Raw genomic sequence first — 26,508 nt, forward strand, 5'->3', positions numbered from 1 at the left:
GCGTGATCACAGATTTTCTTCCCTTCCCGTCATTGAGAACGTCAAACTCTGATGTCTTGTTATGCTTTTTCCCTGCGATGATCATGGCCGCCTGCTGGACGTGTTCCGCATGGTGTGTGCCTCCATGCCGGGAAATGATGCCGCACTAAGGTCAAGACGTCCCTAGAACTTCAAACAGCCACATCGGGATGCACCTTCTAGCCCATTCAAGTCCTCGCCATTCTCGGGAACTGCCTCGGGCGACTGGGGCAGTCGTTCGACCACGGCTTGCCGCAGATCCAGCTAGCTACCATGAGAAGTTTACCATGAGGGCTGCCACTTCGACAGATCAGATCTCGGACTTGGCCATGGGGGGTCTGCTCCTTTGTACGCTCGGTACATTAGCTCCATGCCCGCGCAAGGGATCGGAACAGCGAATCGGATAGATCTCTGTCCGCCACCGACTCCAAGCTCGCCGTCCTTGTGGGGTGGCTTGGACCGCCGGCGATCGCGGCCCAGAACCTCCACAGGGGTTCATTGTGGTTCATCTGCAGGTAAGTCGAGCGGCATGCACCTATCCGCGTCTCTGATCACTGACCCTCTCGACACGAGGCCCGCCCGCCACAGAACGCGACGTTATCCCCAGGATTTCACCTGCCACAAGCTGCAGTGATCGTGTTTCGCGGCTTCTGCGGCCAGAAACGGCGGCCCCAGAGGAAGAATGGCGAGCCGGTGACGGGTGTTGTGCCTGACGAATCTGCAGGTCAGTGATCGTCCTGGCCTGCCGTGATCCGGGTGCCTTCCCCACCCACCTACTACACTAGTGCTGTTGAGGTGCAGCCAAGTCGGACCTCTTCTCTCGCCCTGATTGCCAGTCCCGGCCAGGCCTCTTCCTTCTTTTGCTGTTTGCGCTGTAACTACACGGGGCACGGACTGTAGAGCAGCGCGGCCACCCTCCTTATCGGCGCCACAGCACTGACAAACCCAGGTATCACGAGGTCGACCACGTCGTATCCCCCGAAAACCCCCTGCCTTTCCCCTAATGGGAGGCTAGGGAGACGGGGACACTTATACACCCCGTCTTCCAACCTCCAGGTGCCTCCGCCCCTTGCCGCTGCATGACCACATCGTTGGCCCGAGATGACCAAAGCAACAAAGGCCATTCACGCTCTGCTCTCTCACCTTTACTCTCCGACGGCCGCATTTGGAGCCAATACTCAAGCGCTCGGTTACACGAGATCTCGCTTCTCGAGGCTGGGGAGGCCAAGTCTCGGCAAGGGCGCCGCTCTGGCGCGATCTGCGCAGGGGTATACGCCACGCCGATCGGCTTGGACCCTTTCGAGCATGCGATCCCTGCTACTCTGATGCTGTCCTTGTCCACCTGGCCTGCTATGTCGACCTCCACATCGCTCTGCTCCCTCAGCGATGAGATGGATGAGGGACCGCTCATGGTTGACTGCAACCTACCCGAGCTTCTCGTACGAGACCTAGATGCCTCGGAAGCGATCTTCACGTCCAAAGACATGACCGCCGGCTGCCCCTGTGCCGGCCTCGCTGCGCCCGAATTCGAAGTGGGGCCCTCCTTTCCACGGCCGATTCTTCCGTACCGACCAAGCTATCCGGCACAACTCCCCATGAATCGGCCTGACCAGCGTGCTCTCGTGAGGGATGGAGCAACACCCTGCGTGCCGCCGCATGACGATGGCATGCAACCGGAGGCAAAAACCGGACCACCAGACTCATCCAGTGTGATGTTGCTAGGAATGGGGCCCCTTTCCATCCGAACTCGACAGCAGTCGGGTGCTACAGCGGCCACGTCGCTTTCTGGCCGCTGCTCTTCCTTGTTTTCCCAGAATCTTTCACCCACCACGCCCGTGCTCTCGCCATGCTCCTCAAACCGTGACAGCAGCTCACATGGCACCTGGTACGAGGCCGAAGAAGAGTCGTCCGGGGATCAAGTTAGCTCCGTTTACACTGGGAGGACTTCGATTTCTGATCCTCCCCAAACCATCCTCAACGTTGATAACGACGACAGCGGCATGGCTGCACAGCGTGGTTCGGCCACTAACGAGGCTGAATGCCCTACGGTTCACGACGATTATGACGGCAGCGATTCACGGCCGCACTTGCCCCCGAGCCATGCGCAGCTGGAAAAGCCGCGGATTATCGACATCCCACCGGCGCCGCCTGGCCTCAAACGGGCCTTGTCCACCATGAGGAGAGCGCGTGGTGCGGACTCGGTGTCTGTAGCGTCAGATCCCCAGGAAACGCTGGCAGCGGTCCCGCCCACCATCGAGCGGCACCGGCAGGGCGCGCATTGTGGAGGCTTGCAGGGCGAACCCGTCATTCACTTGCTCTCAACGGCTAACGGCCGAACGGTCATTGACGCATCCGGGCCCGCCTCCACGAACCAGCCCATCAGGGACGAAACCCGCAATGATGTCCCTGTTCGTAATGTGCCTTCCGCGGCGGTTCACGGGGGCAAAATCCTTGATCGCGGAGAAGAATCCAGCGCCAACACAGTCGCTGAGGAACCTACGGCGGCTCGCAAACCCCCACTGCCCGACTTGCGCCGCAGGTTCGATGTCAGTGCCGACACGCTGGCATCGTCGCAGAGTGTCACAGTATGCACTTCACGCGTCCCTTCTCCCGGGATTCCACCGCCTCCGGAAGTAATTGAGTCACTACGGGTGTCGATATCCTGCTTCCCTGAGACGATGCTCCTTACCTCCAGTCTTTCAATCGAGACGATCCGAGCCTACGCCAAAAAGGTAAAGCACCAAGCAAACCTGGCCCGCAATCTAAGGAACACAATCAACGATGCCTTCTATTCCTCAGCTTCCCACAATGCGAGGCCCTCGAAACGATGGAACATGAGCTGGCTAGGCCACGCTCGGCGCAGCTGCAAGCATTACCAGCACCATCAACCGCAGCTGCCGCCTCAGCCCTACGCACTCCCTCGGAGCTCCCAACCGCCCAACTTCGACCTATCCATGCCTACTCTCGCCTCGGGAGCACCGTTGACGCCAGTCTGGGCCCCAATCAAGAATATCTTCCCCTCAGCCTCCGACTACCAGTGCGACGCCCTCTACGCACACCTACTCGCCTACAACTACATCAGCTCACTCTGCTCCGCCACTACCCTACCGCAGACGCCGGTCATCCCGCCAAAGTCAAGCCACCAGCAGGGACCTGGCGACGACTCGGCGCGCAACCTCAAGGTGCCGCAGAAGGCCGCCACTCTGTTGGGCATGGACGACCCTATGTCCGCCGCGGCGGCGTACCAGCACCGTCATCATCGACAGTTCCAGTCTCCGTATTTCGGAGGTTTGTCGCCCAACGGCAGGGGGCTCAGCGGGCTGAGCCGGCGGACGGGCAGCGCAGAGGGCAGTAGCCACGCGCTTCAGGATTCGGTCTTCCTCCCTCCGCGGTCCAGCTCGCGCAGCGCTGGGGTCGGGAACAGCCCCGAGGGGTCCGGATCGGGGTCGGCGGCGATGAGGGAAATCCAGGCCGGGCTGGGGAGGTGTGTTGGCCTGCTGGTTAAGACCATGACTGCGGCTGGTCCTCGATCTCCCTGCGGAAGTAAGAAGACGTTTGCTGGTGGCGATGATGAGTCGACCCCGAGTCTGCCGGTTGGCGACGCATCGTCGGATGGCGAGGTGGGCGAGGGAATCGAGCCTGTGTTGATGAGGGCGCTTTGCGAGGTGGTGAGGTGCGCCGAGGAGGGCAATCTCTGCGGGATGTGAGGAGAGGTTGCGTTAAGGGTTAGCCTCGGTGTTTGGAAGGGCGGAATGGCGGGTCGGGCCGCGTTTCCCATGACGCATCACGAACTGCGGAGGACATGCTGCTTCGTCCAGGGCAGGCTGGTGGGATATATGACTTCTCGTTGCTTTCGTTCTGCGCCGCTTTTCTTTCTTTCTTTCTTTCTTTTCTTTCTTTCTCTTCTCCCCAGCTTTTGGGTCGCCTGGGTTCCGTTTTGCTGCAGCGGGATGAGTGAGGAAGGGTTTTGGCACAGAGGCTAGACCCTAGACCTTTCAAATGATAAAAGCTCCCATCATGATAATGAGAATGAGGAAACGGGGAGGATGTCAACAATATCACTCATAATTTGCCTTGGTTTAGGGACTATGATGCTTCTTTGCAGGTTTCACGATTGCCGTCCATCTTCGCCCGGAGTGCACAATGGAGAGAAGAGTGATGCACTCGACAGTTTTCTTGCAAGCCATGAATTCAAGTGGGCACTGATGGTGCTGCGACGTGCAGATATCAGGTTCTGGATTGCTCTTACCCCGTGTTATCCCCTTTTGTTCCCCTGCCTGCTGAATTGGGAAGTTTCGGCGGGCACCCGAAGAGTCGGCCCCCACCTTTTGACGTTTTTGACGTTAACTTCCGTGGCCTCTCGGGGCCAAGAGGCCCCGCTCCCACTCCTCCGCCCGCCGGATCCGCCCCGGCAACGCCATCTCTCTACTTGGCTATCGCCGAGGCGGCTCGGATGAGCAAAAACGGCAACACACCACCCGTTTGAGCTGAACGCCGTCCTCCCTCGGCAGGTTCCCGACATTCGCCAACCGCGCGCTGCACCATTCTTGGACCATTCTCGTTCCCAACTGCTTGTGCGGAACATGGATTCCATAGAGGTTCGAGTCCAGACAGCGGCCCCAGGGCAAACTCCAGGCCCAGCGCCGGCCCCACGGGCCCCACGCATCACCAACGCTTGCGAAGCATGTCGGGCCGCCAAGGTGAAGTGTCAGGCGAGCACGGAGTTGGGAATCTGCAAGAGGTAACTGGGCCGTCGCAGCAGTCAATATCGTTAGCTGCGCTGCCCTGCCCCCCGTCGTCTCTCGCTAAAAGGCGTGCCACCGGCCACCGGTGCCCGTTTCCTGCCTTTCCCGTTTTCTCGCCACTCAGCGCTGCCCTGGCCTGTCCCCGACTGATTTCGCTCTCGAAACATAGATGTCTTGATTCCAAGCGGGAGTGCATCTTCAAGACAGGCCCGCGGACCCGACGGCCCAGGCAGAAGCGGTAAGAAGGCAACATCCAAACAAACCGTCCCCCCCTCCATCCATTCCACCTCCCCCCTCCTTTACAACCCCCCCTTATTAACCCGCCCCCCAAGCCCAAACCCAGCAACAGCAGCCACCGCCTCCACCAGCAGCACCACCTCCTCTGCCGCACACGCGCCCCCGCATTACCCTCCCCCGCCCGGCCCCTCCAAGACCTTTACCATCGACATCCCCATGGCCGCCGACGACGACATAGCCGACTCGCTCGAGTCCCTGCGCCTGACCCACGACAAGGCCATCGGCATGCTGGTGCCGCACGTATCGGAGGGCGAGGACGACGGGGATGGGGACCAGGACCGGAGGGAGTTCGACGACTTCGACGACCAGCAGCAGCAGCATCCTCAGCAGCAAATGGACCTAGACTACGACTGGCTCGACCAGGTCTCGGCGCCCGGCTCGGTGCTCTCGCACGACTCCTCGCTGCCGGTGGGCGCGTCCGCGCTGGCGACGCCGCCGAGCAGTGTTGCTCCCGTCGCCGCCGCCGCCGCCGCCGTCGCTGCTGCTGCTGATGCTCAAGGGCAGGGGCAGGGGCAGGCGGAGGGCGAGGGCAAGGGAGGAGCAGGCAGTAAGGCGGGAAAGTCGCGGACGCTGGCCAGCCTGCGCCTGCAGCCGCAGTTCAACCTGGACTCGGCACGGCAGCTGCTGGCGACGTTCCGGGAGGACATGCTGACGCACTTCCACTGCGTCGTGGTGAGCGAGGATGACACGGTCGAGGGCATGGCGCGCGAGCGCCCCTTCGTCCTGCTGGCCGTGCTGGCGGCCGCGAGCGGCAGCCGCATGCTGCAGGGGCGCAGCCTGTATGACGAGGAGTTCAGGAAAGTGCTGGGCCTGAAGTTTGTGGCGGGCGGCGAGAGGACCCTGGAGCTGCTTCAGGGGCTGGTGGTGTACATTGCCTGGTGAGTTTTGACGCTTTCGGCTTGGCGTCTTGGTCGGTATCCCGGCTGATTCTTTTCCCAGGTATCCGTTCCATCTCCGGCCGAGGAATAGGCAATCGCGGCAGTACATTGGAATGGTTGTCGACATCGTCAACGATCTAGAGCTTGACGTGGACCCGGGCACCGACTCGATGGAAGTCCCGCCCTCCCCCGAGCGGCTCGACCAGATCCGGCTCTATCTCGCCAGCTTTTTCCTAGTCTCATCGTAGGCCGCCCCACCCCCCCCCCCTTCTTAACCAGCTATCAACTGCCTTCACTAACTCGCTGCTCCGCAAGCTACGCCGCCGCCTGGAGTCGCACCCCGTCGCTGACCTACACCGAGTACACGGCGTGGTGCAGCGACCTCCTGCAGCGCCACAGCCCGCTGCACGGCGACCACGTGCTGGCGTGGCGGGTGCGCCTGCAGCGCCTCGTCGAGGAGACCAACGACCTGCGGCGCACCCAGCGCGGCCGCTCGCAGAGCGAGTACCAGATCAGCCTGATGCTGCGCGGCATGGAGACGCAGCTGGACGAGTGGGAGGCGCGCATCAACGCCACGAGCACCACTGCCGCCACCACCGCCACCACCACGATGGGCCCCCACCCTCACCCGAACGTAGACATCGCCAGCACGCCGACCATCCGCATCGCCCTCCTCTTCACGCGCGTCTTCCTCTCGGGCGCGCCGCTCCTCAAGCTGCCCTCGGTCAAGCTGCCGCCGACGGACGCGGCCTCGTCCTTCCGGGCCGACCCGCTCCGCCTGCGCGCCGTCATCCCCTCCCTGCACGCGCTCTACGACTACCTCGTGGGCCTCGACCCGGCCGTGGTGAACTCCTTCATCGGCAACGAGTGGAGCGCCCTGATCCTGTCCGTCATCCTCGGCTTCCGCATGTCCTTCTCCCTCACCCTCTGCCCGGAGTGGGACGACCGCGCGGCGCGCGCGCGCATCCGCTTCGACGAGTACATCGCCCGCTTCTGCGACATGGGCGGGGAGGGGTATGCCCTGGCGGAGATCAAGGAGCGGTTGGCCGCCGCCACGGCCGGCGCGGGGAATGATGGGAGTGCTAGTCAGCAGCAGCAGCAGCAGCAGCAGCAGCAGCAGCAGCAGCCGCCTAAGAGCAGACGGGGCATGGATGCGCTCGCCGCGAGCAAGGTCGTGCTGGACATGGTGCGGCAGAAGTACGTGCGGCGGGTCGCCCGGCTGGAGGCGCGCGAGCGGCGGGAGCGGGAGGCCGCCGAGGCGGCGATGCTGGCCGCTCCGCCGCCGCCGCATCCCATGCCGCCGCCGGGCCATCACGACCCTTCCATCAGCGGCTGCCCGATGATAGACGGCAGCCTGGAGACGTACATCCCCTACTGGGACGAGACGTTCACGAGCAACGTGGTGGCCAGCGCGTTTGCGGCCGCGGAGGGTCAGCCCGCCGGCGCGGAGGGCGCGGCGGCGCAGGCCGAGGTCGATCCCGCTGCCGTGCCGAATGACTTGTGGACGGCCATGACCACGAACTGGGGGCAGGGCGACGGGAACTTCTGAGACTCTTCTGACGGAGGCGAAGGAGGCCTCATCTGACTTCTGCTATGTCGCAAGAGGGCGGGGTTGGAAGACAAGTAAGAATGCTGCTGGCTGGGCGTACGGAGTAGGGAACGTGTGCTGTTGTTGACTTATCGCGACTGAATGCATGATGGTTATCTTGCAGCGCTCATCGCCCTGGCGCATTCGGAGATGTCTGCTGTCGAATTGGAGCCATGTTGAGAGGTAAAAATGGTTTAGAAATATCAGGGAACTCGTTGCCCACTGACGGCTGCAGTGTCTTCTGACTCCGGCGCTGTGAGGTATGGTGCCTCAGGTCAATGGCCAAGATCGTCTGTTCCGTTGTAAGACCGGAGGGTGAGATGGAGGCTCGTCCTCACTTTGCTTTGCTTCGCTTTTCATCGCCGTCTCTTCTCTTCCACGTTAGTTACACCGTAACTACCTGGGGTGTACTTTTCCGGTTCGCGCTGTCACTGTCGATCTGGGCTGCTTTGGCACAGCCAGCCAGCCACGAGCCGTGCACGCTTCTGTTTGGACTCGGTGGTGTGTGCACTCCATCGTACGATGCCGAAACGCGACGGTGGTCTGGGTAAACTATCCGTATCGGTATTTAACGGTAGTGTATGGAAAAACAAACGCACTGTGTGTGAGCTCGGGTACGCGACGCCTGAGAGGTGGAGACCATGTGACGTGCTGTCCACGCATGTCACGCCCAGGCCAGGCCGCGGCCGCTGATTGGCCGCTTGCCTCAAGACGGCAAAAAGGGCCACTGTCCCTAGCTCGAAAAGCAAGGGAAATCACTCGAACGGGACAATCTGTTCTTTCTCTCCGGAATCACTGGCACACAGAGATAACGGACGGAAACAGCGGTCCCACTCGCACCAAGCTCTCAAGGGTGGAAATTCTGACCTCTGGTCTCTGATTGGGCGATTGCTTAGTGGGAACAAGGCGGGGCAGGGCTCCACCTGGGGAGCTAGGCCCAGACCAAGAGATCTGCGAAAGCTTGTCTCGCAAAGGTTTGGCTTCAGTGGTCAATGCGCGAACTCCAGTCTGGAGTCCTTCCCCACTTGCTGATTTGTTCGCCCGACCCTTTCCGATGGATACGGTTTACTACAGTACTGCGCAGTACTGCGTAGCGTACGGAGAACGGTCTTGCAAGAGCAGGGGACACCTGGGTCGAGCACACTACGGGTCGTGTGATGGGTTCGGGGAATTGACACGATACAAGATCTCGTATCGTTGGGCTGTACGCATCATGCTGATGGTGTTTGGTTTTGCGTAAAGTATGTACGCTATCAGCTTTCTTCGGTTTGCCTCTGCCTGCCAGTTTGGTGGGGGTTGGCTGCCTCTCTGGGACAGATCGCTTCCATCGCCAAAACCGTTTCAGCGTTCACTGTGAGGGAACAGTACCCGGCAAAGTTCTGGGCCTCGGCATGGAAGCTCGCACCAGGGCCGCCTCCCGGTCTCTGGTGCACGCGTAAAAAGGAACCAGACGGAGCACGCGGCCGGCGGTCCAAACAAGCATCAGGGTGCGCTGTGCGTGTCAACGCCCGCGTTGGGTGATCAGGGTGGATCTGCGGGTGGATCTGCGGCAGTCTCGCCCGCAGTTCGATCATGTTTGCACTTGAAGTGCGCCATAAATCGACGCCTTGTGGATTGCTGGGGACCGGGCTGGGACGATAGGGCTGCTTCTGGCAAATCAGAGAGAATGCTCCCTCCCGTCTGTACGCAGTAATTTACCCTCTCTTGGGGTGCTTGGCAGTGTTTGGCCGGCCTGCAACATTACTGTGTAAAGAAGAGGTGTGTGTGGGGAGTGTGGCATTGCTCCTGCATCAACGTCAGGGGTGCTCGAGTCGCGCAACAGCACGGTTATGCAGGCTGGCAATTGCCGGGTCCAACAGGAAGGGCGCTCACAGGACCGTGACGGGCGAACGACGCCCGTAGGGCCGCTGCATGCTCGCGTTACGCAGCAGACATTTCGTTCGCGCTGCTCGCCTCAAAACCCCACGTCAGCGTTCCCCAAGGCTTCCTCCACTCCGACGACGCGGCTCCGTCGAAGTCGACCTGGAAGCACACGATGTGCTGGCGTGACCTGGCGGCGGCCCCCACGAAAAAGCTAACCGGCGCGTGACCAGGGGAGCAACTTCTGTTGGGCGAACGCCGGCGGTGATCTTGGGCTTGAGGCGTCGGGCGTCGGGCATCGGGCGGTGGGCGGGTCGAGCGAACAAACGACCACCTCAGTTCCAGTCCCTGTGTGCGCCCCTTCCCCCGCACCACTCTTCCTCCTCGTTGGGCTGGATGACGGCAATTAATCTTGTACTCACGCGCACACGGTGGCATTAAGCGCTTGTTGTTCGTACTTGCCCTCAGTCAGCAATCTGCTCCCGTCGTCGATAAGGTTTTCCGCACAGCGGGGGAGAGACAGCGGGTCGGCGAGCAGGCTGTGAAGCTGCGCCACTTTCCCCCAGCCTGACCAACGGGTGTTGATGGCACCGCGACTTCGAGTGTTTCAGGACTCGATCGGGAAAGCTACGCTGGAGGAGGTGACGAGTGTGCCGGCCCCCAGGCAGATCCACCGAATCAGCGCCCTCGACGCCATTTCTCAGTGTCATCCAGACGCCCGAAGTGGTTGCGGTTTGCTTAAGCGGGCCTTCCCTTTCCGGCCTCTCTTCAGATCGAGCGATCCTGCATGTGCATTGGGATGCATCCTGCCCACCACACCACAACCTGGGTGGGTGGTGTCACGCTCCGGGCAGATAGAAGCGGCGGAGGGGCCGAGGATAGCCATCTTGCTAAACAAGCCCCAACCGCCCCAGTTGGATTCCATCAAGCCTTCCTCCTCACCCACCACAATGGTGTAGACGCGGTTGGGTTTGGAGGGCCGTGCAGTCCGTTAGACCGCAAGTGAGGGCAGGAACGGAACGGACGGTGGTGAACGTTGAACGAGTCGATTGCATGTACGGAGTATTGCCCGCAACCTAGACTCCCCCAAGCCGTTGGCGCGGTGGATTGATCCAGCGCAATCGTCTGTTGGTTGGCAGTACCTGATTCGAACTGGAGTCTCGGGACAATGAGCCTTGAAACTACTGCAACCTGGGGGCAGTGGACGTGCCCCAGACAGAGGCTCGCAAAAGCCCACATTGGGGCGGGCCTCGCAGGCTGCCATTTTACGGCAGTGCCAACACCGCGCTGAAGACTTCTCAAGCATTGTATTGCGATGAACCGCTCGATACATTGGGCCGGTTTGCGTACGGATTAGACAGGAGTCTATTCAAATCAATCTTGATAGCAGACATGTTATTATCCTCCTTCCCACTGATCGTCAGGAGAAGAGACGAAACTTCGCCCTCCAGCCGACGTGCCTGTACATACACAGGTAGTTAGCGCTGCGGGCCCGCGCCCGTGGACTGGGTGCGACTGTCGCTGCAAGCCTGGGTGTGTGGGGCAAGTGCTGGTGCCAAAGACGCAGTCGCGTTTTCGGGAGAGACTCGGGAGCGCGTGTTTGGGCAATGAGTGAACTCGCCAACGAAAGAATGCCTCGGCGCCGCGAGTCTCTACACGACTGTGTAATCCGAATGGCTCCGACAGGCTTTATCAAAGCGGCAAGAAAGTGAACGCAACCCCTCGTCGCACCAAATATTTCGGGCCGGATGCAGCCGGTGTCGTTCCCCTGCTGCACGCTGGAGTGGGAAGGGTAGCGTTAGCAACGGCCGTTTGGCGCAATTCTCAGGCACCCATCTCAGCCCCTCACCGGTCGATGTCGAGCTTCATCGAGCACGCCATCCATCTCGTAGTCCCTTTCCCGCCCCGCCGCCCTCGAGAGGGAGGGCGCGTTAACGCCGTGGTCAGTCGCGGACACATCTCTCCCTCCGGCCCGGACGCCTGCCGCTTGTTGTCGGGCGATCTCCGCCCCTCCATGTCAGGTGTTGGAATGGCGGCGGCCGTCTCTTCCCAGAGACGGTGGGAAGAGACGGCCGATGCGATGCACAATGCATCCTGCTTGGCGGGAGCCTTGAAGCACGATAATCAGAAACAGCGACAGGGGGTCAGTTCGCAGGACGGGGTCGCTTGCTGCGCTGCGCTAACTACTGCGTAGTGTGCACTAGTTAGCGTCTTTCCCGATCCTTCGCAGGGTGCGCCAGAACCGGTGAGGCAGCTGCTGCCAGAGTTCTGGTGACACAAAACGGTATGTCCTGCCCAGCGCAACATGCCTGGCCAAGCGAGCAATGGCATATTGTGGTATTGTGGCACGGCCTCGACACCTGAAGTCTTATCATTGAATAGGAGCAAGAGCAGGAGCAGGCGGTGATCAGGCTGATACCGTGTAACTCGATGTCCTGGGGCAAACAGCTGAAGCCGGGATGTCCAGAGTTTGACGTGCATTGGTTGGGCATTGTGGGGCGTCCCCGCCCATCCAAATTCCGACCCTTCTTGGGCTATGAATCGACCAGATTCGGTTAGCGTGGATTGTGTTCATGGTTACAGCGTTACGAGCATTCCGCTCAGGACGGATGGATGATTGAGCAGATACAGCCGTGTATCTGTAAGTTTCAACGCAGCACATACCACCTCTTTCCGTATTTTGGTTTCGGAGCTTGCTGCGATCCGGCAGTTCGTGCCCGCCTCAGCAACTACCCCGATTCCGAAAAGCCAACTCCTGCGCAGCACACATCCACTGAGGGAGCAGTAGCTGAGAGCGCGTCTAGGTTTCTATTCTGTATCCAGGAATGATTCATGGGGCTCTCCCAATCGAATCCGACTCTCTGCATTTTCTGCCTTGGAACACGTGCTGTATGGACCCCTCGATTTGCCTTCGGGGGCCCGTTTCTGGCGGAGACTCGTCCGGGCGCAGACATCACGAGGCTGCAAGTGCGCACTGTAATGTAACTACACAGTATTTCTTAGCGCCCACTGGGACTGTATGGGCTGTAACGGTAAGCCTTGTATTATTCCCAGCCTGGAAAGCTTCCCATTGACGGGAGACCCTGGGCTTTCATTCTCTCGCCCGCTCAATCGCTTCCAAGTCCCGCTGCAGCCACCACTGTCTGCACAAAGCTGCCCCCTCATCCCACACCAAATCTTCTCCAACCCCCCAACTTTTTTTCGTTCCCAGTCGTCTTCTCCCTGGCGCTGCTGTAATCTGTACCTGCGCCCGCGCTCCTCCACCCGCTTTGTGATTATTGCGCGCGTCGCTCTCCATCGTCACTCATATTTCCCCCCCCCCTCGACTCGGTGTTCGCTTGTCGCGTTCCCACCAAATAATCCCGCCAAACCAACCACCTCGAGTCCCGCAATCCCCAGCCTCGCTTTCATTTTCCCCCCTGCGGTACGGATACCTGACAGCTTCTCCACCGGTTGTCGCCGCGCACGCTTGCGCGTTTCCACTCGTTCTCACCACTCGATCAGCGCGATCGTCGCTCCAACTGCCTCCATCCCCGCGCCGCGCGGCCATATGCATCGCGAGGAATGAACGTGGACCGCAACGCGCAAAGTGCATCGCCAGGTGCGGCGGCCGCCAACGCCAACAACGCGTTCGCGCCTCTGGCATCGAACCGCACAAGCCCGTTTCCCGCAGCCAACGCTGCATCAAAGAACACAATGGCCGTCCCGGCCTTCCTCCCGCCCTCGCAGCCCTTCCGGGCGCCCGCCACCTCTCAGCCGGGCTATCCACCGTCCCTCCCGGCCGCCAATTCGCTCGATCGCGACCCTCCCAAGACCCTCGGCGCGCCATTGCCCGTCTCAACGCCCACCTTGTCGTCGGCGCTGATTCGAAAATTGCCGCCCAACACGTCGGAAGAGTCGCTGCGCTTGATGATGGTGTTCTCCAAGGATCTTTCGGACGTTGAGCTCTTGCCCCTCGAGCAATCCGTCGATCCAGGTTTCCGATCTGCCATTCTGAAGTTCAAGAGCCCAGCGGGCGCCCAGGAAGCGAAGAACATGCTGGACGGCAAGCCCAACATCTCCAACGATGCCGAGATGATTGTGGAGATTTTGGGTGGCTCAGGCCCAACCTCGCTCGGAAGCGGATTCTCAAGCGACGCGATCAGGGCTGCTTCCAGCGCTGCTCCGTCAGCCCCCTCGTCGAGACAAGCGTCCCGCTTCAACGGCACTTTCCAGTCGCTGGACAAGATTACGCCTCCCATGAGCGCCATCTACAAAGACTTGCCCCCCTATGAGACCAATGCGTCCTATCAGAATATCTTTGGCCCGCAGTCGCCCATCGGGAATCACCTGGCCAATGGCGCCCATGCCACCAGCAAGTCGCTCATCGATGCCGCCGACGATGAGGAGACCGGGGAACTCTTGAAGGACCCTGTTGGCTTCGCCGAGAACGGCCCTCCTCGCCGCCAGACGGTGCCCCAGCTGCCCATTTCCCGCATGGCAAGCCTTTCGCTCAACACCACCCCGACAACCACCCCCGGTCATACCCCGATGCCCCATTATGGCCATCCGGGAATGGCGCCCCTCTCCGCGCATGCAAATACCATGTCCCCCACAGGGATGGCCGGCCCGGGCATGGGATACAATCCGCAGCCGTCTTACCGGATGAACTACCCTCCCGCCAACCCTGCAGATCAGAACCCACCCTGCAACACGCTCTATGTTGGCAACCTCCCTCTTGATACGTCAGAGGAGGAGCTCAAGGCCATGTTCTCCAAGCAACGTGGTTACAAGCGGCTGTGTTTCAGGACCAAGGCAAACGGGCCCATGTGTTTCGTTGAGTTCGAGGATATCAGCTTTGCGACCAAGGCACTGAAAGAGCTTTATGGACAACCGCTCCATAACAGCGTCAAAGGCGGTATTCGCCTGAGTTTCTCCAAGAACCCGCTTGGTGTTCGTTCCAACCAGAACCAGGGACAGAACGGCACGGGAGCCATGAGCAGCGCGAACGGGATGCACCACGGTCCAACTAGCGGCTTCACCACAGCCAGCGGCCCGCCACCTGGACTGGCTGCGCCCCCGGGCCTCGGCATGGGCCGTGGAGGATACACGGCGTCGTCCGGCCTGGGGCCCGGCATGAACAACATGTACAACTCTCCTGCTGGGTCCACCAACCCATGGGGCGGGATGTACAACAGCAACGGACCGGTGATGGCCGGCTCTGCCTCGGCCTTTCCGGGGTATATGCTTGGCCGCTGACCCAACAGCTGTCCATCCATCGGAAAAACTCGATTAAAGTTCATGTCGAGGGGCTGATGTTTCGATGTTTTTGTTTTTTTTCACCCTGTTTCTTCCTCGGCTGTCGAGGCCTTTCGGACGTGCCCAGTTCGCTTGTCCAGGGCCGACTTTTCGAATCTGGCGCCAAACGCTCGGCCGGCCTGAGTGACCAAGAACGAGCAACGATACCCGCCGGTCAACACTCACAGCGTTACCGTCGTCTTCAACGCTGCACTTATCGGCGTACGGTTGGAGGTCAGGCGTTTATGTCTTTGACAAGGAACGATTCCCCCGGTTGTTTTATGATGATTTTGTTGGGCTTCGCGGTTGTTGCATTTTGTCGGCCATCTGCACCTCATTTCGCGGCGGGCATCGGAAATACTAGAGCTGGCTTTTTTATTTCATCCCTCTCTGGCATGGGGAAGAGAGAGCACAATGGCTTTGAGAGCTCCCTCGTCGAACAACGCTCTGGCGGCTGTCCATCCATGTTTGGTTTTTCGCACGCACACCGTCATGGCAAGCAAGGCGCAAGGTCTGGAGGGGAGGCGAGAGAGGGGCGGGGGGCAAACTATGGTGGCCCACGGCGTCGCATCGGTTCAACATGGTTATCATCATACCAGAGGCGAGCATATCAAGCGGCACGGGTCTCATTTGCGGTCATTCGGGAGCCATTGGAGTTCTGGGCATGGGCTGAGTGTGGTTCCACGCAACAAAGCGCTGGGCGATCAGGGGCAGGCGTGGGTTTGCCCTTGGGGGAACCAGACAGGCGCGCAAAACAGCGGTGACATTGTCGCTCAAGTTCCTTCGCGGGCCCCCGTTTTCGCAAATACGCTTCTACCTAGACATGTACGACAGCGCCAGTCCTTGTTTTCGACTGTCTCCTCTTTCTTTACTTTTAATGGCGGTATGGTACGACCGGAATACAACCAGCTCAACAACGGAGACAAAGAACAAAAAAAGAAAAAAAAAAAAAAAAGGAGAGGAAATTCAGCACATTGGGAGTTATATGTCAAGGGGACAGGCGCACACACTTGCACACACTCGCACACACTCGCACACTCACGCAAACGCACATACGCGCACACGCAAGGGGCACGCGCGCGGGGCAACATTAAGGGGAATGCAAGCAAAAGACTTGGGAAAAGGAGGATCGATACAGCACTGGCGCTTGCTTCCATCGCACACCATCGGGAAAAAGGGGATTGCATCGGGGATCTTGTTCATTTTGCTTCATGGCTGGCTGGGCATGGCTTTTGTTTTCTCCCGGCTGGGCTTGGAAGGGTTGGTTTATCATGCATTTCGGGATGGCCATTTTATCATTGTTTCGTTTTTCACCCCCCTATTTCTTGTTCTCTTTTTCCGTTTCCCCTTCTGTTGGATCTCTCATGGGCTTCTCTGGGCGGGCCGGCTTCAATTCTCTTGCTCGGGTTCTGCTAGAACTCGGGTTTTTTTTACCGCCCAGGGCTGCGATCCAGCTACACTCATGAGGTTCGAGAGGGTCTCACAAAAGCTGCTTAACCTGCTCCACGAGGGCGGGTGTCCTAGGGGTTGATGAACTCTTGGCCCCCGATGTGCTTTTCCCCCTCTTTTTCCGTGAAAACCGAAGGGGGTGCAAGCTTTTATGTTTTTTTCTTGTCTTGTTCATGGCGGTGGTGTTCCTTTGGTCCGGCCGAGTTTCGATTATTGTTTTGCTCTTTACTCCTTCATGCGCGATTTGCTGATATAAAAGGGTTCATTGGGAGGGGCTGGACTTCTGGGATTGTGGGAATTGTTATTCGCGCTCGGGTTTGTGGCGGAGGTTCCATTGCGGCGGTGGAGTTGGGGTTCTTTTTTCTTTCACCTTCTCGCGGTTCGATCTCCTGTATTCTGCGGCCTGAACTTTGGGTCAAGCGTCGGTGCTGGTGCTGCATGGGAGGGAGGTGTCTTGGATGGCGTGACGGGTTGAGCGGCGGCCTAGCTTAGTTTCCTTCCTCTCTGTCTAACTCTCCTGGTGTTTAGACATTGGATTTGGGGAAGCGGTCTGTCTTCTGCGGCTCGTCTACAACTGATACACTTCTCGGCCCATGCTGGACCGGGCGTCGCTTGAATGCATGGGAGCGTTTAGAGCAGTCAAGATTAATCGAGAAGTTTGCTGCCGTCTCTGCGTACTGAACGGAATACGCCAGTGTCTCTAGATCTCCTCAACTCCGCTGCGGTTCGTGAGGATGATACCGCTTGTCGCGAAGACGATACCACCGGTGACCCGCTGCCTACCTGATGTTAGAGGACTTGGTACAACCACGCACAACACTCCGTACACGATAGTCCACCGATCAGGCGCTGGTTCGGATTTTCTTAGCAATGGCCGATGCTTACCGTATTCACGAGGACAGACAGCTGCTCAGGAGCACCACGCGGCCTGCTAGAGGCCGCCAGTCCCCACGTATCCCGCAGCGTGATGTTGTCGCCACATTGTCGCAGGACCTTGATCGGAGTCTCCGGAACCCAACTTAGTCAACACCATTCAGGACATGTGCTTCTCATCGGCCTCTTCGCTGGACCTTTTGAGTGTTGCGGTGTAATGGCTACAGTGGGAGGGTAACAAAAGGCTTGGAGCAGGGGAGAAAGCAGTGTCCAGCCCAGCGGTGAACCCCGGAATTGATCAAAACGTCAGCCAGGCGCAGACGGCAGACACAGGAGATGACAAGACTTTCGAGATATATACCGCTAACAAAAGCCGACTACATGCCTCCCCCCGTATATCCAAGACCAATGGACACCAACACGCTCCCCCTGTTCCCCGCAATATCCTACCTCCTCCCCCGCCGCCCAACGAATATCCCACACAAGTCCCTCACGAAGCCAACCCACCCCCTCAGCCGCCGCATCAGGTTCAGCACCCACAGGTACCTCCACACAAACACCTCCACCCGCTCATAGTCGTGCCCATACACCTCCCACACAGCCTGCCTCCGCTCGCCCTCGGTCCTCGCCTCCCCCTCCACGACCCTCAGCCGCCCGCCATCCACCAACTGCCAATCCCCTGCACATGTGCACGCACCGTTGCGACTCCCACCCTTACCCCCAACACCATTACCATAACCATCCCCACCCTCGCCCTCAACATCCACGACCCTGATCTTCGGCCCAACCAGCAGCGCCCGGCCGCGGATGCCCTCGTCCGCGACCAGCCGCGTGGCGGCATCGACCACGTCCTCGAGCGCGGCCGTCGCGGCGCCGGCCAGCAGCGCCAGCCCGGCGGCGGGCAGCAGCGGCGTGTCGACGAAGTAGGGCGTCAGCGCGTTGACGCGGATGCCGCTGCTGCCGCTGATACTACTACTACTACTACTGCTGCTGCTGCTGTTGCTGCTGCTGCTAGTAGTAGTAGTGATAGTGGTGAAGGGGACGGTGGCGCGCAGGGCGCGGAACAGACCCATCACGGCGTGCTTGGACGCCGTGTACTCCGTCTGGCCGGGGAGGGGGATCAGGCCGGCGATGGAGGAGATCAGGAGGAGATGGCGGTCTCGGGCGGCGCGGGGTGGGGTGCTGCTGCTGCTGCTGCTGGTGGTGGTGGTGGTGGAGGGGGGAGGGTTGAGAGAAAGGTAGTAGAGGGCCAGGTGGGTGGTGTACATGACGCCGGTGAGGTTGACGGCGAGGACTTTGAGCGGGGGCGGCGGCGGGGGTGGGTGGGAGGCGTCGAGATTGGCGGGGTGGTCGAACACCGGAGAGGTGGCTGAGGGGGCGAGCGGGTTGCCTCTCTCGATGATGCCTGCGCCGGCGACGACGGTGTCGATGGTGTGGTTAGGGGAGGCGGCGATGGCGGCCCGAAAGAGCGCGAGCTGGTCAGTCCAGGAGGTGACGTCGCAATGCTGGTAGAAGATGACCTGGTCCGGGGCGGTGGACGGGGAAGAGCGCAGCTCGGCGACGAGCTCCTCGCCGGCGCGGTCGTTGATGTCGCCGAGGACGAGGTGGGCGCCGTGGCGGGCCCAGTGCCGGGCAAACGCGGCGCCAAAGCCGGACGCGCCGCCTGTGATGAGGATGGTCTTGCCGGCGAGCGTGGACGTGTCGTATGGCTTGGAGCAGTCGACAGGGGGTGACTGGCTGATCAAGTCGACCACGCTTGAGGGGTCGTCTGTCGGAGGACCGGACATAGTGGACAAGGTGCTGGGCTGGTAGATGACAGGTGTATGTACCAGTGTGTATATGTGAGTACCGGCATGCGTTTATGAAGTCTGCTTCGTCGCGTATTAGTCTCGCGACCATCAATGTTGGGCTTCGCCACATCATTGCCTTCCGAGGGCACTTCTGGCGGCACGGCTCAGTCTTCCGAGTCGAGCACTTACACCGCGCGGGTGAAGGAGAAGAAACGAGGCGCGAGCTTGTGGAAGCAATAGATTCTATCTCACCTCGGCGTCAAGGCCCGGATGTTATTGTCCAAGCCCCAACAACTGTCTTACGGCATAAGAATATTTCCAGCCAGAACTAAAGGAACAATGACGGTTCCGAGACACCGAGCTGGGCCTTGCAAGGAAGGAGGGAAAAGACTCAACCCGCGCACTGGCGTCCGGACCCATTTTGAAGAGGCGCCATGATCCCGGTCGGACGCGCCGAGCTAATGCGAGCTGGGACGGTCAAGCGGGCCTCGCCGCGATCTGACGAGAGCCGTAACGAGCCACCGTCTTTCAGTTAGTCGTGTGGAATTTTGTCGGCGACCGGTAAATGGAAATACGGCTGGATCAGGACGCCCAGGGATAACGGCTCGCTGGGGGCGCCCCGAGCAGGAAGCAGTGCGACGGCAGCCAACACTCCCTAGGGGTGGTTGAAAGGGGCATGCAGCTGTTTTTCCCCATCTGGTATCACAGAGACGGCAGCATGTCATGCAGATGGGCGCAGCCTCGTCCAGCCGGGGGTGGAAGAACTTCACCGACTGCTTTGACAATATCCGACAAGCACCACCCAGGGAGAGGGTGTTGCTTTTTCTCGCTTCCCATTCCTCATTCCTCAAGCTGAGTAAGCATTGTGTTTGGCGCAAAAAAACCGCGAACACGAAGCCAGCTTTTGACACAGATCTTGGCTGTGTCGCCACGCGGGGATTATTGCGAGGCGGATACACACAAGATGCTGTGCCAGGAAACAAGTCGCGTGGGATCGGTGTCGGAAAGGGTTCTGGCACATGTCGAGCGCGTGGAGGCCCCGTCACTTGTCACTGTCACCGCAGCTGTCTAAGCCTGCTGTGGACGTGGACTTTGAATTTAAGCTGCTTGCGCGGATGATTGAATTTCAGAACCGAGAATCCCGGGATATTGAATGGTGCGCGATGAACCTGAAGAAGGCACCGTCTCCGGCCCATCACCGCCTTTCGCTCCTTTCCGTCTCGCGTCAGGTACAAGGTAGGTACTGTCCATACTCAGCCCTACAGTCACTTAACGTTACGTGATGGGTGTCGGAGCTTGTGGGCGCTGTGGACCGCCGCGCCCTGTCCCTTGCTGCTGCTGCTGTTGGAGATCACCCCACGTACCCCACCGTCTCCGATTGCGGGGCGTGGCGGGGCAGCAAGCGGCAGCGGATGGCGAGCAAAAAGTTCAGACACCGACAGCCAGATTGGGGAAGAAACTGACTCACCAAGTGTTTGGCGATGTACCTACTGTAGCATATACCTATTTATAAAAACTTCTTGTGATTCCCTTCCCGGTGCTGGAAGGCCTCCCGACTGCGCATCCTAACGGCAGCCAGCCCCGTCGCACTCGCACCAACTCACAGAACCGGCCCAGCATGTCTCAATTGCCCACCAAGAACTGCGGTAAGCGCCCGAGACATGCCCCCAGCTGACCCCCCCCCCCCTGGAGAGTCTCGGAAGAAGAGAAGAAGAAAAAGAAGAAACTGACAGCTGCTTGTCTCTCTTACTCTCTCTGCCTAGGCGTCCTGGGCTGCACCGGCTCGGTCGGCCAGCGCTTCATCCTGCTGCTCCAGCAACACCCGTGGCTGCGGCTCGTGGCCGTGGGCGCCTCGTCGCGGTCGGCCGGCAAGAAGTACCGCGACGCCGTGCGGTGGAAGCAGTCGAGCCCGATCGCGCCCGAGGTCGGCGACCTGGTGGTGCGCGAGTGCAAGGCTAGCGAGTTCGCCGACTGCGACATCGTCTTCAGCGGCCTCGACAGCGACGTCGCCGGCCCCATCGAGCGGGAGTTCCAGCTGGCCAACCTGGCCGTCTTCTCCAACGCCAAGAACTACCGCCGCGACCCGCTCGTGCCGCTAGTGGTGCCGACCGTCAATCTCGACCACCTCGGCTTGATCCCGCATCAGCGCAGGACGCTCGGCCTGCAGAAGGGCTTCCTCGTGTGCAACAGCAACTGCGCCGTCATCGGCCTGGTCATCCCGTTCGCCGCCCTGCAGGCGCGCTTCGGCAGGATCGACACCGTCTCCGTCGTCACCATGCAGGCCGTGTCGGGCGCCGGGTACCCGGGCGTCAGCAGCATGGACATCATCGACAATGTGGTGCCCTTCATCGCAGGCGAGGAGGACAAGCTGGAGACGGAGGCGCGGAAGATCCTGGGCGGCATCAACGCCGAGGCGACCGCCTTCGAGGAGCAGACCACCCTGCGCGTGTCGGCCGCGTGTAACCGCGTGCCCGTGATGGACGGTCACACGGCCTGCGTGTCACTGCGCTTTGCCCAGCGCCCGCCGCCAACGGCCGAGCAGGTCAGGGAGGCCATGCGCAGCTACGTCTGCGAGGCCCAGCGCCTGGGCTGCCCCTCGGCCCCCGAGCCTCCCATCAAGGTGTTCGACGAGCCCGACAGGCCACAGCCTCGGCTCGACCGCGACCTGTCCAGGGGTTATACCGTCAGCGTCGGCCGTGTCCGCGAGGATGAGAGCGGCATCTTCGACATCAAGTTCGTCGCGCTCAGCCACAACAGTGAGTATCACCGCCGGATCGAGGAAGCCCGACTGGAATGGAACCTGCCAACTAACCTTCTCCAGCCGTCATTGGCGCCGCCGGGTCTTCCATCCTCAACGCCGAAGCCGCCATTTTGAAGGGCTTCATCTAAAACCGATTTACGCATAGGAAAAACACGTGTGTGCAAGCATCCAGCACCGGCGTTTCGCTGCGCAGGTATACCATAGACGATTCTGGGGCGGCCACGTGGTGAAACCTCGGGTTGTTCATCGTTTAGTCGATTCCCATAGAGGGCAAGCAACAAAACGCGCAGGTTCTGGCGTGGTCGTGGAACCATGGAAACATGCCTCTCTAGTCGATGCACATAGCCGGCTGCTCGTAACCCAGTGCAAACTGCTCCTCGTGACATTGATACCGCATCGGCAGTCCGACCCCAGGATCCCCGGTTCGAAGGTTAGGATGCAGGGCCGAGAAATCCAACGTAGTACTGGGTACAATACTGCTCATCCGTATTGCTTGTCAGACGGGGAAGTTCTTCGGCCGACGATCCTGGTCTATCTTTAGTAGTTGTCGTCCGCAAGAGCGGAGCTCACAAGATTGCAGGCGTGCAACAATTGCTGTTTTCTCGCCGGTATCAGCTACAGAGGGAAACTACCCTCCCTCGGAGTTCAACACCAGCGCTGCTGCCGAGCCCTTCATTCCTGCACTACCCATCCCGGCCCTGCTATCTCGGGACTGAGCCGAACCAACGGCGGCTGGCCGGATTGGCAGTCGGCAGCGTTCCCCGCCAGGTCGGGTTTCCCCTGGCTGCCGGAGACGGGCCGCAGGGCCGGGGCGGGCGGACACACAGTCGCCTCCAGGCGGTCACCATGTGCCACGGCAGGGGGGGGCGCTTTGAGCGTTCTGGCCGTTCAGGGGCACGGAATACGCAGCTCGGAGTACGGATACACAACCTGGCTTCCACAGCAGCGCCGAGCCTGGCCAGACCGGAAGTTTGGTTGGGTGGTCGGATGCGCAGTCCCGAAGGCGGGAGCACTCCCACTGGAGTGGAAGCTTTGGGGAGACCGCTTACCACAGTACACAGTACTGGAGTACGGTAGTTGACGAGAGCTGAGACAGCCTTGGCCGGGGCTGGCAGGCTTCGAAACGAGGCGGTTTCCCCTCCTGGTAAGCGAAGCAAGGACCATTGATACAGCTACAGGCAAGCGATGGCTGCCAGCCAGTGGCATTGCTTGAATGATCGCCGTCGAGGATGCGCTGTTCAAAACTGCGTGGATATTTCTGGCTACCGCGAGGCAACCAGGAAGTTCCAGGCCAGAACCGCAAGGACTGCTGACTTGGTTTTGTTTGGTTTGTCGAGGCATGTCGAGGAGTTGAAACTGTAGCAGTTCATGCCAAATTCGTCCACATAATCCGGGCCTTGGGCCAAGATGCCTTCCTGCGTAACTAACTGCGGTACCGTAGCACAGCAAGATATTGAGGTTGTAGGGCCGACATGCGGCCCTTCGTTTGTTTGCCAGTGATGAAGAACGGAAAACAACTGATCGGGGAAAGGATCAAGGATGAGCAGCGGAACCTCAAGTTAAAGGGGTGCATGCTCGGCCGCAGGAACCCGCGGTTTTGGCTGCTTGAAAGTGGGTGCCTGGACCCACGCCAACAGCCCAGAGCTCGGCCCGCCAATGGAAGTTTCCAGGTTGGGCGATTTCAGGCCCACAACACACTGGCCGCTGCGGGCTGCAACGGTCTCCCGTCCCCGCCCAAGTTCCCCTGTCGCTGACGGCGTTGGCGAGCGGATTGGCCGTGTTGTAACGTGTGCCGTGGGAACTGCCCCAAACTTCCAATGCAACTCGGCCGATGAACCTACACTAAACCACACGACAACCAAGAGCACACAACAACAGCATACCTTGATACCTCCGTGCAGTCGCCAACACGCGCGGCTGCCTCAATCCTAGGCGCCGTCGCCATGTCTTCTGCAGAAACACCAGCAGCGCCTCCTGACAATGGGGCCGCAACGCAGCCGGCGGCCACAGCGCCGAGCCACGAGACCAAGGCGCAGGTGCAAGACGTCCTGACATCAGAGGTGCGCATCTTTCCCGGCCCGCAGTCGCCGTCCTCGCCGTCGTCTGCCTCGCGCTTACCGCTCCCGCACAGATCGGAATCTCGGTCATGCTCAACCGGCTAAAGCAGAGCATCGCCTCGGCAAAGGTGCGCCAGACCCCTCCTCGCGTTCGTAGCTGACTACCCCCGCTAACCCCCTGATGCTTCTTACGAACGCGCAGGAGTTCTCCCTGTTCCTCAAGAAGCGTGCCGCGCTCGAAGACGAACATGCGAACTCGCTGAAGAAGCTGTGCCGGGCGTCGCAGGACGCTATGCAGCGCGGAGAGCATCGCGGCGGCACCTTTGGCCGGGCCTACGACGACATGATGGCCGTCCACGAGCGCATGGCCGACAACGGGATCCAATTCGCCGCATCGCTGCAGCAGATGTCCGAAGACCTGACCGAGCTGGCCCTCATGGCCGACAAGTCGAGGAAGGGGTGGAAGCAGAGCGGCCTGGCCGCCGAGCAGCGCGTCGCCGAGCTCGAGGCCGCCATGCGCAAGTCCAAGGCCAAGTACGACGCCCTGGCCGAGGAGTACGACCGCGCCCGCACCGGCGACTCCGCCGGCCGCCAGTCCGGCAAGATGTTCGGCTTCAAGGGCCACAAGTCCGGCGCCCAGCACGAGGAGGACCTGCTGCGGAAGGCCCAGGCCGCCGACCAGGATTATCAGGCCAAGGTCCAGGTTGCTGCTGCGGAGCGGAGCGAGCTGGAAACGAAGACCCGGCCAGAGACGGTGCAGGCGCTGCAGGACATCGTGAGAGAGTGCGACTCGGGATTGGCGCTGCAGATGCAGAAGTTTGGTATGTTGGTCGGCGTCGAGTCAGCAGCGGGCATGGATGCTAATGAGTTCCGCAGCGTCGCTCAACGAGAAGCTGGTGCTCAGCAACGGCCTCTGCATCAGCCCCCTCAAGCCTGGATCCGAGGCGCGGAGCTTGCGTGACACTGTCCTCGCCATTGACAATGACAAGGATCTGAACGACTACCTGAGCAGCCAGCACCCTAAGCTATCGCCAAGGACGGGGTTGCCCAAGTACGAACGCAATCCGGTAGGTCCTTTCCTCCTCGGGGGATTTTGGTTTTGTGACTAACATTGTGTTAGCTCCTCGAGGCGTCACACCGAGCACCCGCCGTCACTCACAACGCCCATCAGCAACAGCAACAGCAACCAGCGCAAAGCGCCATTCAAAGCCAGCCACCGCCCTCGGGCATCTTCCAGAACGCCAGATCAAGCACCTTTTCTGACCCTGCCGCCCCCCCACCAAGCCAGGGGTCCTTGGGCCACAGCTACGGCCAAAGCAGTGGCTCAATCCCATTGTTCGGCGGTCCCCCGCGGCCCTCCTCTCAGTCGCAACACGAGAGAAGCTTCAGCCAGGGGAACGCCGTGAGCCAGGCCAGCAGCGGCCTGAATCAACAGTATCGTGGGCCGGGCACGCAGCCACAACAACAGGGCCCGGGCCCGAATAGCAGGTTTAATGGGCCATACAGCTCTGCCGCTTCCCAGGGACCGCCGCAGCTGGGCGCTCTGCCTTTCCAGAGCGCACAGTCCCAGCAGCCCCAGCAGCCGCCGTACGGACAACTTCCCTCGCAGCAGGGCAGTTCAGGGCCGAACGCGGGCCCACCGTCTCCCGCTATGGGTCCCCCCCAGGCGCTCAGGCAATCGCCGCCGGTGGCACCCCAAATTGCGCCGCCGCGGCCCGTGTTCGGTGTCTCGCTGTCCAAGCTCTACGAGAGGGATGGGCTGGCTGTACCTATGGTGGTATATCAGTGCATTCAGGCCGTGGACTTGTATGGCCTGAACGTCGAAGGCATCTACCGGCTGTCGGGCTCTGTGCCCCACGTCAACAAGCTCAAGAACCTCTTCGACACGGGTACGTACCGTGTGCTCTCACTCTCTGCTTGTTCTGTCGTACCTAACATGTTTTTGCTAGACTCCGGCTCCAGCAACCTCGACTTCCGCAACCCCGAGAACTTCTTCCACGACGTGAACAGCGTCGCCGGCTTGCTCAAGCAGTTCTTCCGAGACCTGCCGGACCCTCTGCTGACGAGGGAGAACTACTCGGCCTTCATCGAGGCAGCCAGTAAGTCACGCACACCCACCACCCTCCTTCTCTCATCTGCTTCATCGCGCCCACCTACCCGCCCATTCTAACCCCACCCCTTACCTCCCCGGCAGAACACGACGACGACATCGTCCGGCGCGACTCGCTGCACGCCATCATCAACAGCCTGCCGGACCCCAACTACGCCACCGTGCGCGCCCTGACCCTGCACCTGCACCGCGTGATGGAGAACTCGGCGACGAACCGGATGAGCTCGCAGAACCTGGCCATCGTGTTCGGCCCCACCCTGATGGGCACCGCCCCGGGCTCCAACATCGCCGACGCCGGCTGGCAGGTCCGGGTAATCGACACCGTCCTGCAGAACACGTACCAGATCTTTGACGATGACGATTGAGGCAGGTCCGGGTAATCGACACCGTCCTGCAGAACACGTACCAGATCTTTGACGATGACGATTGAGCCCGGCTCTTGTCTGTCTGTCTGTCTGCTCTGTCTGCGGGCTTTTGATCTTGGGAGAGAGGACGGGAATGGATGCAATGGGAGGGAGCTGGAAATTGGGAGGGAGAGGGAGAGGGTTAAAAGGGAGGTCGTCTGGTAAGAACAACTGGGCGGGGTGTATCTGTAGTATTGCAAGGGGGCGGATCAGTGCTGGATTTTCAATGATGACGAACCTCTCGGCTGGCGAGGACTTGGGAGCGGGGAGGTCGGTTTGTCTACTGCCTGCTACGAGACGAGCTCCATGAGCTAATTTCGGTCTTGCATTTTCCCTCACAGAGTCGTCGTCGTCTTTCATCATCAAAATGGCAAGCCCGGTGTATCACGGATGGCAGGCAG

The 26,508-nt window shown here is 60.4% G+C and overlaps 6 protein-coding genes across 6 annotated transcripts; 5 read left to right on the plus strand and 1 right to left on the minus strand.

Annotated features, from left to right (window-relative positions):
- The first annotated feature begins 685 nt into the window (after positions 1–685).
- Positions 686–3,895, plus strand: THITE_2112873 (uncharacterized protein). The gene is made up of 2 exons (XM_003651958.1): positions 686–742; positions 968–3,895. Exon 2 carries the CDS (start codon positions 1,098–1,100, stop codon positions 3,723–3,725), a length of 2,628 nt encoding a protein of 875 aa, XP_003652006.1. The 5' UTR covers positions 686–742; positions 968–1,097; the 3' UTR covers positions 3,726–3,895.
- Positions 3,896–4,702: 807 nt separating this feature from the next.
- Positions 4,703–7,487, plus strand: THITE_2127834 (uncharacterized protein; the record flags this gene model as incomplete). The annotated part of the gene is made up of 5 exons (XM_003651959.1): positions 4,703–4,788; positions 4,933–5,001; positions 5,096–5,938; positions 6,000–6,182; positions 6,254–7,487. 5 exons carry the CDS (start codon positions 4,703–4,705, stop codon positions 7,485–7,487), a joined length of 2,415 nt encoding a protein of 804 aa, XP_003652007.1.
- A 5,021-nt stretch (positions 7,488–12,508) lies between these two features.
- On the plus strand, positions 12,509–14,851 carry THITE_2112877 (uncharacterized protein). The gene is made up of 2 exons (XM_003651960.1): positions 12,509–12,810; positions 12,891–14,851. The coding sequence occupies exon 2, from the start codon at positions 13,083–13,085 to the stop codon at positions 14,622–14,624; it is 1,542 nt and encodes a 513-aa protein (XP_003652008.1). The 5' UTR covers positions 12,509–12,810; positions 12,891–13,082; the 3' UTR covers positions 14,625–14,851.
- Positions 14,852–17,431: 2,580 nt separating this feature from the next.
- THITE_2046563 (uncharacterized protein) lies at positions 17,432–18,772 on the minus strand (the record flags this gene model as incomplete). Its single annotated transcript, XM_003651961.1, has 4 exons — positions 17,432–17,653; positions 17,747–17,942; positions 17,968–17,975; positions 18,029–18,772. 4 exons carry the CDS (start codon positions 18,770–18,772, stop codon positions 17,432–17,434), a joined length of 1,170 nt encoding a protein of 389 aa, XP_003652009.1.
- A 1,420-nt stretch (positions 18,773–20,192) lies between these two features.
- Positions 20,193–21,764, plus strand: THITE_2112880 (uncharacterized protein). The gene is made up of 3 exons (XM_003651962.1): positions 20,193–20,421; positions 20,539–21,531; positions 21,597–21,764. Exons 1-3 carry the CDS (start codon positions 20,394–20,396, stop codon positions 21,662–21,664), a joined length of 1,089 nt encoding a protein of 362 aa, XP_003652010.1. The 5' UTR covers positions 20,193–20,393; the 3' UTR covers positions 21,665–21,764.
- Positions 21,765–23,267: 1,503 nt separating this feature from the next.
- THITE_2112882 (uncharacterized protein) lies at positions 23,268–26,228 on the plus strand. The gene is made up of 7 exons (XM_003651963.1): positions 23,268–23,596; positions 23,668–23,721; positions 23,796–24,414; positions 24,470–24,660; positions 24,714–25,482; positions 25,543–25,692; positions 25,788–26,228. Exons 1-7 carry the CDS (start codon positions 23,480–23,482, stop codon positions 26,066–26,068), a joined length of 2,181 nt encoding a protein of 726 aa, XP_003652011.1. The 5' UTR covers positions 23,268–23,479; the 3' UTR covers positions 26,069–26,228.
- The last annotated feature ends 280 nt before the right edge of the window (positions 26,229–26,508 follow it).

Source organism: Thermothielavioides terrestris, chromosome 2 (genome assembly GCF_000226115.1).
Source record: "Thermothielavioides terrestris NRRL 8126 chromosome 2, complete sequence".
NCBI lineage: Eukaryota > Fungi > Ascomycota > Sordariomycetes > Sordariales > Chaetomiaceae > Thermothielavioides > Thermothielavioides terrestris.